At 39.4% G+C, this 13,895-nt stretch overlaps 1 protein-coding gene across 1 annotated transcript in view; it reads right to left on the reverse strand.

Moving 5' to 3' along the window:
• Positions 1-13,895, reverse strand: part of ITGB4 (integrin subunit beta 4) — an 82,261-nt gene that overhangs the window by 32,105 nt on the left and 36,261 nt on the right. Inside the window, exons 10-21 of the mRNA XM_070934619.1 lie at positions 13,339-13,428; positions 12,083-12,205; positions 10,518-10,682; positions 10,264-10,340; positions 8,861-9,072; positions 7,840-7,943; positions 7,288-7,386; positions 5,958-6,093; positions 4,219-4,326; positions 2,935-3,041; positions 2,079-2,112; positions 437-622 (exon numbers count right to left, since the gene is read on the reverse strand). Coding sequence (XP_070790720.1) covers positions 437-622; positions 2,079-2,112; positions 2,935-3,041; positions 4,219-4,326; positions 5,958-6,093; positions 7,288-7,386; positions 7,840-7,943; positions 8,861-9,072; positions 10,264-10,340; positions 10,518-10,682; positions 12,083-12,205; positions 13,339-13,428 — 1,441 coding nt within the window. The remainder of the gene's footprint in view (positions 1-436; positions 623-2,078; positions 2,113-2,934; positions 3,042-4,218; positions 4,327-5,957; positions 6,094-7,287; positions 7,387-7,839; positions 7,944-8,860; positions 9,073-10,263; positions 10,341-10,517; positions 10,683-12,082; positions 12,206-13,338; positions 13,429-13,895) is intronic.

A 13,895-nucleotide genomic window follows, 5' to 3' on the forward strand; every position in this document is an offset into this window, starting at 1 on the left:
CCCACTATGGCAGGGGTGTCAAACTCGATTTCATTGAGGGTATCACGGTTGTGTTTAACCTCGGTGGGCCGGGGTGGGTGTGGCCAGGGTTGGCATAGCCAGCTTGATGTCCCTCGTGTCAGGGGCGCCTGTGGGGGTCTGAGTACTCTGCCAGTGAAAACGGGCTCCCAATCTCTGTTTTCAGCTGGGATGGCCTCCTGCAACCCTCTGCCAGTGAAAACGAAGCTCGGGAGGGCCGCATGGAGATTGGGAGCTTGTTTTAGCTGGCAGAGGCACCATGGGCTGGTCCTTCGCTGTTTCCAAGCCAGCCCCACGGGCCGCCATTCAGCCCGTGGGCCTTGAGTTTGGCACCCCTGCACTATGGTCACCATTAACTTCAGAAATAAGCTATGTTCCATCAGGATGCTGTTTTCCACCTTGTAAAACGAGCACTTACTGATATCCTTGGGATTGAGGGCGAAGGATGAGTAGTCTTGCTTTTGCACATTGTTTCTGATCTTCCAGTGGACTGTGTCTCTCCCTTTCAAATTACCACTGCGCACCATTGGAGTGTCCAGGTGATCTGATGCCATGAGACTCTGCCTGAGCAGATAGTGGTCCTCCTTGAAACCAACCATGCGACCTTTAGAGAGGGAAAGAAAGTTAGTATTGGTACTTCAGCACCATTGATCTAACTTTAGATCTTTTTTATATATTAAATCAGGGGTCTCAACCTTGGCAACTTTAAGACTTGTGGACTTCAACTCCCAGAAGCAAAGCTGGCTGATGAAATCTGGGAGTTGAAGTCCACAAGTCTTAAAGTTGCCAAGGTTGGAGACCCCTGTATTAAATAGAATAAATAAAATACTTTTGTCAAAGGAGAAGCACCTTATTTACATTGTCAAAGGAGAAGCACCTTACTTACATTGTAGCATGAGTTTCCCACTCCCCTTTCCCTATTTCTAATTAGTAACTGGTGCTCAGATTGCTGGCAATAAGTTATATTATTGTTAATTCTGAGATTGGCCATCCATGACTTGAATTCCTAATTCTGTCCCTCATTATTGTTATATCATACATCTACTTTACATCATATATTTCAGCATGGGTTCATAGTGTATATTCCAGAATCATTATACTATTCTAAAATGCATTTCAATTCAAACACATGAAGCTTTATGTTTCCTTACATTCTCTAAATCAGTGTTTCTCAACCTTTGTAGCTTGAAGATGGGTGGACTTCAAGTCCCAGAAACCCCCAGCCAGCAGCGCTGACTGGGGGATTCTGGGAGTTGAAGTCCACCCATCTTCAAGTTACCAAGGTTGAGAAACACTGCTCTAAATACTCTATAAGGGATTATTTTCTCTCTGCTGTTCAGAGAGTTAAATGCATAGGTTTTGATCCAGGTTTTCCCAAAAATGAAGAGCTTCAGAGAACAGTGCTTGAAAAGTCCTAATCTTCTTAAGACAGCTACTGCCTAACTGCCTGGATACAGGCTGGTAGAATTTAGACAGATAATTACTGAGCTGATTTAAGTGACAGGCAACTTGTATTAAGCTTTGGCTGCTAGCTTCCCCTCCCCCCCCAAACATACTAGCCATCTTTGAATGTAATATAGGTAGTTCTCAACTTACAATCACAATTAGGACCAGAATTTCCATTGCTAAGCAAGGTGATTGTTAAGTGAGATGTTCCCAATCTTACAAACCTTTTTGCCATGGTTATTAAGTGAATCACTGCAGTTGTTAAGTGAATCATATGATCATTAAGTGAATCCACTAACCCCTCCCCCCCCCTTGACTTTGCTTGTCAGAAACCAGCTGGGAAGGTTGCAAATCCTGACCTCATATAAATAGATGCCGATTGACAGGTGCCTAAATTTTGATCACATGACCATGGGATGCTACAAAGGTTGTAAGTGTGAATACTGGCTGTAAGTCCCTCTGTTCGGTGTTGTTGTAATTCTGAATGGTTGCTCAATGAATGGTTGTAAGTCAAGGACTGTCTATATTGCTTTCTTTCAGTCTTGAGCTAAGCACACCATGCTAATGCTATTATCACCCGTACCAGAGACCGCATATAAATTCAAAAGATGTACCTCGTGCACAACAGGGTAGCAACGTCAAACAATGCTAGGTGTCAAAAAAAAAAAAAAAGGTTTTAATGAATTGGTTTTTATGCAAAAATGCAAAGCTAAGCTTACTGGCAGGAGAATAGACCTCTCTGCCTGTTGCCCTTGTTTAAGTGGATCCATGAAAGACAACAAGAGAAACATACCAACCTGGTTTACATGGCATAGGGACTGAACTAATAAATAAGCTTAATATGACCTTAACCCCTTTGGATCAATGATGTAAGTGATTATGGCAATGCATCCTACAAATAATGCCTTTTCTACATGCTTATTTCTCAGGCACTTCTCGATAGGACTAGTGGTAAAGGATCACTGGCTCTCTTTCTCCATTCATTTTCATTTGCTCCTTGGCATTGATGTTGCAATGCCATTGTTTCTTGATCTTTCCCACCGGACAAGTGTCTACTCCAACTCCAAACCTCAATGCCTTCCAATATATTCCATTCTGAATTCCCATACACAATCATTTTAGGATAAAACAAAATACAGTATCTCCGATATATTGGAGAAAAGTAATCTTTTAAAATAATGATTCTCCTGAAGTTGAAGAAAGCTACATCTACAGTAGAAGAAACATACTTGTTAACATTTAGTCAATATAAAAATAGCTTCAACTAGAAGCTTACACGGACAAGACAGAAAATGTATTATATTGACCTCTAATTTTTACGTGATCGGAGAGAAGATTTTAAAAAAATCTTCAAGTTGTTAGAAAAAATGACTGAGTCACAGGTTAGATTCAAAACATGCCACCAAAACCCCCCACCCCACCCCGGCCCAGTTTTCCTTTGCTACTGCAGGTTGGGAAGATAAAATTTACCTTGCAACAATCACAGAATTTCCAGCATAGGAGGAGCAGCAACCCCAGGAGTAGTATCAGAAAAATGAGTAGGGGGATAAGCCAAAGAAAACTTCCCGGTGGACACTCTGCATATAATGACAACAAATAAAAAAACATGTTCCAAAAGAATCAAGAGATCAAAGGAAGCAACATTATCTTTCATTTTCCTGGTTAGGGAAGAGAAGAGGAAAGTGTTACAGCAAATGCAGCAGATACTGTAACTCAGTGGCAGAACACATGCATTGCATGTAAAAAATTCTGCACCAGCATCTCCAGATAGAGGTAGCCAACTGAAAACTTTGAGAATTCCTGCCAGGTTACGAAGATCAGGCTTCTAGAGCCCAGATTTTATCTCCAAAAGAGCTGGATTACAATCTCACCATCAAGATTGTGCATAGTGATGCTGTGTGCAGGCAATGAGTTTTGTTGTCTAAAACTTCTGGAGGGATTAATTTAGAGCAGCAGAGTTTAGACTAATAGAGTGGACTTTATTTATTTTAAAACTTCAGGAGCCACTGGAAGTTGAGTCAGGGCAACTGGACTTATTTTCTTCCTGGTTTGAGATGTTTCGCTGCCCATCCAAGGTTGGTGAAGGAATAGAAAAAGTCAGTACGAAAAGTGGCAGACTATAGGAATCATTTGCACTTCAACCTAGTCGGTACATTCCTTCTCACCCTAACTAACTTTGATCAGACTAGAGATGCTGCTTGGATGGGCAGCGAAATCTCTCAAACCAACAAGAAAACAAGTCCAGTTGCCATCACTCAGCTGTCAGACAACTCTGCCTGGATGACTGAGGATCTTTCATTGTCATTCAGGAGCCACTATTGACTGCAGAAACAAACTTGGGATGAAAGAAAAAGCATGTCTCCAAACACCCTTTAAATCCAGGGGTTTGTTTCCAAGATCAGAAATGAACCAAGCTGCCTTTGTCATATAAAGTCCACTCGTGGTCAGTTCAAGCTTTCCTTGTTTCAGCAACCCAATTTTTTAAAAAGTCATTTGTTGTTGTGCTTGCTAAAAAAAAGAAGTCAGGCATCTTTGTCAATCAATTGCAAATAATTCAGAAAACTACTAGTACATCCTGATCTACCATGATGCAACTCCATTAGTGTGAATGAGAAAATACTGACCAACAGAGTTTCAAAAACAAATGAAAAACTAGTTGACAGGGCTTAGTGAAATCTAAATAACAGACCTTCTAGTTTATCCCACCTGCTACATCTTGAGATCCCACTCTCTTCATAGAAAGTTAATACTTGCCTTTCTTCTGCACAAGAACAGTATTGTTTTGTGATAGATTGGTGCCTTCTTCCCTAGTGTAGCGGTAAAGGCAATCATCCTCCTCATCTTGGAAGGTACAAACCTGTTCTGCAGAGTAAAAAAACAACAACCATCAGATGTAATATTGCCAATTTATGTTGGAAATTGCTGGGATCAAAATTCTACTGTTGGCAATGGAGAAAAGGGAGAACTTCTTATTTTTCCATTTGAGGCCATTCCAAACAAACACCTTCAGGGTTTGAGTGATTCAATCTGCCAACACACTCCTCAAAATAAGGGGAAAGAAGCTATCTTAGTTTTAAAAGCCTGAACTAAAGGAGATAAGGCTGAATCAACAAGAAGGAACTAAATCACAGAGTTTTCAATGCAGCTAATCCAAATGTGGCTAATCCAACCCACTTTATATCATTGCCATGTAATAAATTACATTAGAATATCTGAAATATGTACATTCATGATGCAACTCTATTCAGCATGTTTTGATGTGTCTGTGCAAAAGGAGAAAGAGGAAAGCCAATTAGCGTGGCATAAGCATTTGATGGCTCTATCCTTATTCTTTGCTCAGTTTATTGGGGGGGCGTGAAAAAGCGTGCTTACCAGTAATCACTGATCATTTTCTTATAAGAAGATTATAGTATATTACAATGCTACCCAATCATTACTGTGACAACAAATCATTAATGAAAATAATCTATGTTAGGTGCCACTGTGAGATGCTATAAATCACTAATGAGGGTAAAGTCCACTGATCAGCATGTTTCTACTAAAATGTGATATGTTCACATAATAAGGAAACAGACTTAAACAGCTTATCTCTGCCAACCATCTTCTTACAATTGCAATTGCGATGTAATGAACATGTTGTGTAATACCGGGAATCAGTACATTCTTCAATGTTGCGTACATGAAAATAGGAACATCCCTGGATTCTTCCTATGTTCCCCATCCATAATAGATAGTTTTACTTTTAATCATTTTTTTTTGCTTTATGAAATAGTCTTTGCTCCCTGGTTTGGATGACAGTGGTATCTTTTTAATTTTGGCTAATACTGTAAGTATTTTAGGAAGATGTAATTAAAGATATGCTGCTCTCAGATTTCAAAAGAAGTTTGAAGTATATGTAGGTTTATATCTTACTTGGTGATTTACTGTCTGCGTACATGTTTTTACATGCATGCCCATTAAAGACAGATACACTCATGCCCAAGATATTATACTCCGATGTTTTGATTGTCAGAAACAAGTACTGATGGTACAACTCACTCACAGTTTAATTAAGTTTTTCCCAAAAGGTAAAGTTCAGACAAAGCAGGGACAGTAAAAAATAAGATAACCAAAAACATGGAATGGCTTTTAGGAAAAGGAAGACTAGGACTGCCTACTGTTTACATCAGGGATAAGCAATTAATTTTTCCAAGAGGTCACGTGAGACACTGGGACTATTGTGGAGGGGCAAAGTAATAAATCTATGAAGATGCATAGGCATACATGCAGGCACATATATAATTTTTTTAAAAAAGCAATAGCCTTCAAAATAAAAGCAAGCCACATGGGATGGACAGGGACAGCCAAAGGGCCACATGTGGCCTGGGCACTTTAAAATGCCCAGGTCTGGCTTACATTATTCTTCCTTTCCCTCCACCCATCAAATTCAACAGTGTTATGTGGAATGTTCGGTTTGCATTTGAATATTAAACTGGGTGGTTGAAGAACTACACTACCTTGCTTTAATTCATCCACCAGCTTGATCTCGAAATGGCACTTTGAACATTTCTGTCCCTTCTTCTCTCCAGTGTCCCAAGCCTGACACTGGATGCAACTTCGGAATTCTTCCTCACACAATTGCTGGAAAGCCTAGACACGAAGGAGAGAGCATGAGAAGGCGGACAAAGCCTTCAGTTCTAGATTAGTGCTGAGCACGAATAGATAGTGAGGAGCGGAAAGATGGATATTTATTTATTTATTACATTTATTTGCTGCCCATCTTGTTTCGAAACATATTTGGGCGGCTTACAGCATTAAAAGCATTTCATGGATATCACATAGAAAGTATCAGAAAGGACAATACATGCCCCGTGCATGTAACACTGATGTGAGATGCAGTCTTGTGAATGAAGCCAGTGGAGAAGAAGGGGTGAGTGAGGGAATCTCCCATAGAAAAATAAATGCTATTACGAACTCTGACGTTCGGCTGTGGCACCTCCACAATAGCATCATAGCTCCCTGCAATCACACGCTGGCTGGCAGCTAACTGTCCCATGCGGCCAAAGGCCTGGGACAAACAGTGTCTCAGCGAATGGGCCAGGCCGAAGGCTGTGGGGCAGAGGGCTAGAGGTACATTGGCCAGGGCAAATGACTGGGGGAGGACTAGTGGAGGATGAAAGCTGGCTTTAAATGGGCGGAGGTGGGAGGCTGGAGGAGAAGGAGGCATGGCCAAGGGTAGAAGCCTGAAGGTTCCATTCCGCTGGTGGACAGAAGATAAAGCCTTCTGCAAATAGAAAGATTCCCCAAGCAACCCAACAGGGAACTTGATTCTGCTGGGGAATAAATAATATGAACTTCTATTCTTATGTATATTAAAATACACCTTGTATCATGGAAGTGCCTCCTTCAAAAACAACTGAACCTCCAGTAAATACCAGCAACCTTAGTTTCTCACCACTCAAAAATAAGCTGCATTGTTTATTCTAGCAAATCACGTGTATCTGCTTTGCCTCTTCTGTAGATATTCTATTGTACTGTAGAAAATTTATTGTTCTGATTGATTGATTGTTTGATTCGTTGATTATTGTGAGAAAGGATAGGAATAGTTATTCCTGAATTGAGGAAGAGTTAATATTGACAGATGAAGAAAGAGCTTTTGTGACTATATTTGTACAGGCTTATATTTGCATATGGATGCTGTCAACAATAAAAATGCATTATGAAAAGGCAAGATGGTTTAGAAAAAGGAACATATCCTTGTACCAATTTTTCCTACTACAATATAGCAACAGTATTAATAGTCATAGTCATTTGTTTAACAAATATGCACTTTCATGCACTTACCAAGTTTCCAAGTTCACAGTTGAGATCAGTATGGGGAGCAGTGGGGTTATTACAGAGGCATCGACCACATTCACATCTCCCTTGTCCATTACAAATCAGCTACAAGAGAGCAAAGTAATTATTCAGCTTTTTCTTCATTGCCTACATTGAGGTAACAGAAAGCTTTACCTGATGTTCGAGACAGAGCTTTTTTCACTACCAGGGAACATTTAAAAGGGAAGGAAAGAACCTTTTTCTGTCTGTTTTTATTTAAGGATCACAGATTATATATATTAAACAGCAATAAGATCAACTGTCAAGCAGCCAACATCTCACTAGCGATCTAATGAGATCAATTATTCTTTTTAAGATGAATTGACAATACTGGATTTCATCTCCAATTTATTCAGTTTGTAATAACTATATATTGGCAGATTTTCACATGAATTGTCATATTAAACACTTTGTGCATCCAACACTGGATTGGGGTGTGTGTGGATAACCAGTAGGCCACTTGTATTTTTCTCTTCATGACCTCTTCTGATAGCTCTTCTGGATGGGCAATTTACTTACCCCATTGCTGCTGACACAGGTTTCGTTGCTTGTGGGACACTCACAGCCGGTGCCTTCCCAACCAGCTTCACATACACACTGGCCCATGTAGCATCGTCCCCTGTCTGTAGAGAGACAGATAGCATCAGCACAAAGACGTTTAGAGCCAACTTACCTACATAGCAGGTCTGTTTTTATGTTTCTATTTTTTTCTCATCTATATGCAGTACAAGGGCAGTTCACATATGATACATATCTCTACAGATAAGCTAAGCAAAGGTGACAGGTTAGAACAAAGGGAATGCTTGAATAGAACATCTTTTTCCCCCCTCTGTGTTTGAGTTTGTGCATGTGCCTCAAAGAAAACATATGGACATTCAAAACCTTTCTGTCCTCAACTAGGAATTCAGTTCAAACAAGAACACAACTGGGGCCAACTGTCTATTTGCCATAATTGTATCTCACTTTTTTTCTAAGGAGTTCTAAGCAATATACATAGAGTTATTCCTTACACAAATGGGAAAGATCTATCTAAGTGATCACTGAGAGTTGACAATGTTTTGATAGCACATAGTCAATTAATCGTTCCTAACTTGTGAGATAGGATGAGTTGAATGAAAATGACTAGCCAGGGGGAATTCTAAGGTGACTGCCCAACTTGCATTCTTGCAATCCCTATTAGAATTCTGGTGTTTCCTCTTATTAATATTTTCAGTCAGCTGCACACTCCATAAATAATATAACACATGGTCTGACCCGGAAAAAAAAGTTTACTGCCAATAGGAATCTCTAGATATTCTAAACTTTATCACTGGGACGCCTCATCTGGGAAAGCTATTCTGAACCGTCATCAACAATGGGACATGCCCTCAAAATCAGTCTTCTTCAAGGGCCGAGGGACACCACCAGAGAGCCCCAAGTTGGCCAAAGCTACTCCAGTATTGCTGACCTCTTCATGAATTGTCAGGTAGTAGTTTACAAGGCTGTATCTCAATGAATTGAGGGTGGAGTAAGCAATAATTTGCCCTTCCCAAAGATTTACCATTGCAGAGGAATCCAGAAGTGCGGGAACATTGCAAGTTGTCGAATTCACAATACTGTCCTTCATAACGCTGGATGAGATCTTCAGAATAGCACTGACAGATCCCACAAAGGCATTCTCCTTTGCCAGAACAGGGTTCTTTATCTCCAGATCGTGTGCAGGCCTCAGTATCAGTAAAGGAGGATGTTGAGCAACTACACTGGTCCCCCCGCCTGTCAAAGCGAGAGGAAGTCAAGTGTGAGAATGGCCATTAGATGCACAGATATAACATCTTGTTCAGCTAAATAGAGGCCCAAACCATTTAGGCTATTTGACTATTGGCAGGGTCTGGTTTCATTTTTGACAAATAGCATAAAGTGCTTTATAAATTGCTATATTTGTTACTGACCTTAGCAGACATTATTTGATTAGTTTCACTCTTATATGGGACTTAACCAGGCATAGGTAGCTTTCATATAGGGTCCCCCCTTAAGTTTCATAGTGTCCAGTTCTTAGAGACTACCCAGGCAAGTCCCTGCAGTTGTCTTGACAAAGTTCTTCGTAATTGGTTTGCCATTGCCTCCTTCCTAGAGTTGAGAGAAAGTGACTGGCCCAAGGTTACCTAGCTGGCTTCATACCTAAAGCAAGACTAGAACTTACAGTCTCCCAGTTTCTAATCTGATCCCTAGCCACTACAACAAACTGGCTATTATATGTTACTTACTCCAAATATTCAATCTTCTATATGTGTTCAAACCTTTATTGGGATGTGAATTCACAGGCCTGATATACAGTATATACTGAGATATAGATTGGATAGATTGGCCTCCTACCCTTCTGGCCTTTAGGAAAGGTAAGACTGTCCTAGACACGGCAGGGCCACCGTCCTTTAGTGTCAGGTGGTAGCAGTGAGCCTTTCCAATGATTATATTAAATGGGATATATTACTCGTATTGACCAGCAGACGGATTATATTTCATGTTTGAATAGTGTAATAATGGTTTTAGCATGGTTGTATATTGGTTTTTTGTTTATATTTTTTATTACTCTATTATTTTTAATTGTTGTGAGTTAAATATGTGAGATGTAAATTGAATAAATAAGAGGTTATGTGTGTGTGTGTGTGTGTGTGTGTGTGTGTGTGTGTGTGTGTGTGTGTATAAAATCATGTGGATTATTATAAAATAAATATTAAGTATATTAAATATATAATTGCATAAATCTATATGTTTATATTATACACACACACACACACACACACACTATCTAAAGTATGAAAAAAAACATTTTGAGAGGCAAGAGGAGAATTATCAGTTTCTCCAATTCATCTACTTCTTGTTCTTGGAGAAGAAAGGCATAAACTTTCTGATAGAGGAAAGACAATGGACCCCACTTTGAAAGAAAAACCTAATTAGGATACTTGCCAGCCTGGATTGCACACACATTGTCCGCAGACAAAATTTCCATTGTAACTGCACTTTGATGATTTAACTTCCTGAGTCTGCAAACAAGCAAGAAGACATTACTGGATCTCATTCCAGACACAGAACATCCTTTAATTTTATGATTTCTATTAGTAAAAATGGATCAGACCAGGGTTAAATTTCTTGCGTCACATATTGTCCAGGTCTACAACAATTCTTGGAACTGCTAATCAAAGAGGAGGGAAACAACCTACCTTTTCACAGGAGCAGGTGTCGCAGAGAATTGAGGCATCGATCTCCATTTTGTGACTGAAAGAGGAGGGCTTAATATGGATAATACCTTTCCGTTCCTTCTCTGGGAGATCACAGACATGCTTGTCAGCAAAGTGCTTAGCTTTCAAATTCACATTGAAAGTTTTCTGGAGAGAAGAGAGAAGCCTTGTGTTTTTTTCTGGATTCATTTAGAAAAAGAAGCAACTTTATCCACAAATGTGAGAACTGAAAGACTAGAGAAAGATCAATTGGGGATCCTGAGGTCCACTGGATAGTTTGTTTTATGACTGCAAAGTTCTTTATTTTTAGCATGGCTAATAGAGGACCAATAGAAATTAAAATCCAAAGTAACTAGTAGATTCTTTCCTCCTGAATTAGTTCAAAAGCTGAATGGATAGAGACACGGAAATAAGATTTTTCTCTTTTAAATTTGAAAAGAGGATGCAAGAAGTACAGATTTCCAAAACTATTCTTACTAACTGCTTTTCCTCCCAGTCCCTCAAGCACAGCTAGGATGGAGTAATCATGTTCACAGGTGGCTGGTAAGGCCCATAAGGGCACAGAATGTTCTGCCACATGTCGAGCAGACATGTGTGGGCACCATTGTTGCAGCATTTGCAGCTCTGGCTTTGCGGAGTGATCGCTTCTCTTGTGCTATGATTGTCCTTCTGCCTTCAAATGTCTGGCAGCCTTGGTGGATCAACATGTGCCATGTCGATCGATCTTGTGCCAGGGTTTCCCAGGAATAATAACAATACTAAGGATGGGGTAATAACAATACTATAAAATACAAAGATGATCTGGGATTTGGGACATTACTCTTCTTGGTCTCAACAGCCAGTTACCAACATTTTTAAACCCATTGGCATAGCATTCAAACTGGGTTTATTTACTGCCACAGTTACTATAGAATATATTTGATTTATAATTTATCAGAAATTAATGCAAATCCAGAATCTTCAATAGATACCTCCAGGGATCAACAGGTTACATGATCAGTGGCTCAACCTGAGAAGAGGACATGAGACACAGACAGTTCTCATTTGTTTCGTTTAGTTCAAGGTGTCCAATTTGTTTACAGCCAGAGGGCATTCTTTTGAGCAGGGATATCCTCAGCAGCTGGGAGTCACACGGATGGGCATTGATATCATGATGTTACACTAGTGGAGACAAACTTTGTTTGTTTGTTTGTTTTAAATGTTCAGATTTCTGGAGTAGAATTTGCTGGTTAAGTTATCCCAGATTTACTGGAAAGTTTAACACATGTTCAGTATACATGGGGTTTGGGAGGAAATTGCATTTTGAATCTGTCAGTGAATTTTGGCAGTGCAATCTTGAAATGCTGCAAAAAATAAAAATGGTCCAGGAACTGCAGTAGCTCAGTTTTCCCCCTGTTGCTTTAAGTTATGCAAATTTACGGGCTCAGAGAAGGCCCCCCTGTAGCCCAAAAGATCTAAATGCCTTTCCAAAATCAAGAGTTTTCTTCATTTTCTTTGTTTTTAATTGCAAATCATTAAGAGATAGAAATGCAAAATAGAAAGCTTACCAGTTCGCCTTGAACAATATGCAATGAACCAGACTCCATTTTTTCACTTTTCGAGGATGATATTTCAGTTTTCATGGCTTTTGGGATATCATAAGCTTGAATGCTCATCTTGGAACGAATGCGCTGGGAAGGAAGATGGAAAGAAAACATACAGAACCGGAATGGATTCAGGCCACTGATTTCATAATTTGAGTTACTGAAGTCTAACCATCGCACAGGAATATATCAGGAAATGCCTTGCCAAGCATGATTCTGACCTTTTGGTATGCACATTGAGAGAGGGCCTTCTCTGGGTCCCTCCATTATAGGAGGTTAATGGGACTGAACCAGGAAACAGATCTTCGCAGTGGAGGGCCCCACTTTATGGAACACGCTTCCCTGAAGGTACAATTGGTCCCTTCCCTCTATAGATTTAGGAAGGCCCTCAATACAAGCTTATTTCAGAAGAATGTTTTAGTACACATTTATATTATTTCTCTTATTCTTCTTTACCGTATTTCCCCGAAAATAAGACCCTGTCTTATATTTTTTGAACCCCAAAATAAGTGCTTGGCCTTATTTTTGAGGAGGTCTTATTATTTTGGAGTGCATGGAGCAAGACTGGGCTCCTCTTGCCGTCTTACCTGATTTCCAGTTCTGTCTACCTAACCAGAGGAAATGGCAGGGACAGGCTGCGCATGCAGTTAAATATTTTCAGGGAGGGCTTATTTTTGGGGGAGGGCTTATTTTCGGCAAAGGGTTTATTTTCGGGGGTGGCTTATTATCCAGGAAGGTCTTATTTTGGGGGGAAAATGGTAGTTATTATTTGAAATTCTGATTTTAAGGAAGGAGATAACCATATTATATTTATTTGCTCATAGAAACTATCCAGAGTTGTATAGATTGAGGTACTCTATAAATATTGTTAATCATTAATAATTATTTAAAAACTGGGAATTTATCTGTTAGTACCCATTTTGTCCATTAATCCCCACCAATCCTTCTGAATGCAACTAAGAGTCTACATTTTTAAATCATAGGTACTTTGTAGAGCTCCATGGGCTATCTTTTTGAGATACGTAGTTTTTATGCCCCTGATTTATATCATCTAATTATTACCTGCCTGAAAATACTTTATGAATTGGCTGAAATAAGAGTTGCGCCAAGAAATAACTGCAAGAATGAAATGTGAGTGAGTAAATCATTTATGGGGAATTATAAGAGAATTATGTTATCCCAAGAAGTAACAGCATAAAATACCACACATTGCTTCTTACCTTAAAAGCCAAACGGATCAATTCCACAATGTTGGAAGAATCTTCTTGAAGCCTCCCAATTTCAGAAATTGGAAAATATTTGTGCAGTTTCTAATAAAAAAGTAATATTTATTTATTATAATACAACAATTTAATATTGTAAGCACAAAATGGATAAAAAAGACAAGGAAAATATTTAGAAAACCAAGCGCACAGAAGAGTTATTCTTATTGTTCTATTGTTATTATGGCTAACTGTAGAGAAAGACAAAACACCAGTTACAATGCTGAAAAACTTTCCTCTGATTTCTTTCTCTGGATTCTAATGTAACATTTTCCTTTAACTTTTACAGAAGTGTGCAAATACAATGGCTTGTGAATGAAAGTGAAAGTGAATAACAAAAATTCATTGGGTAGACTCTGTTCACCTTCACTTCAAATTCCTTTTAATAAGAGCTTGATTTCTGAGGAAAATTCCCCCAATTCATCTTGAGGAGTGCATAGAGCAAGGGTGTTAAACTTATGGCCCACTGGTCGGATGCGTCACGCACTGGCCATGCCCACCCCCATTTTAGCAAA

The sequence above is a fragment of the Pituophis catenifer genome, unplaced genomic scaffold (genome assembly GCF_029215685.1).
Source record: "Pituophis catenifer annectens isolate HBS135680 unplaced genomic scaffold, rPitCat1.0.hap2 SCAF_2, whole genome shotgun sequence".
In the NCBI taxonomy this organism is placed as follows: domain Eukaryota; kingdom Metazoa; phylum Chordata; class Lepidosauria; order Squamata; family Colubridae; genus Pituophis; species Pituophis catenifer.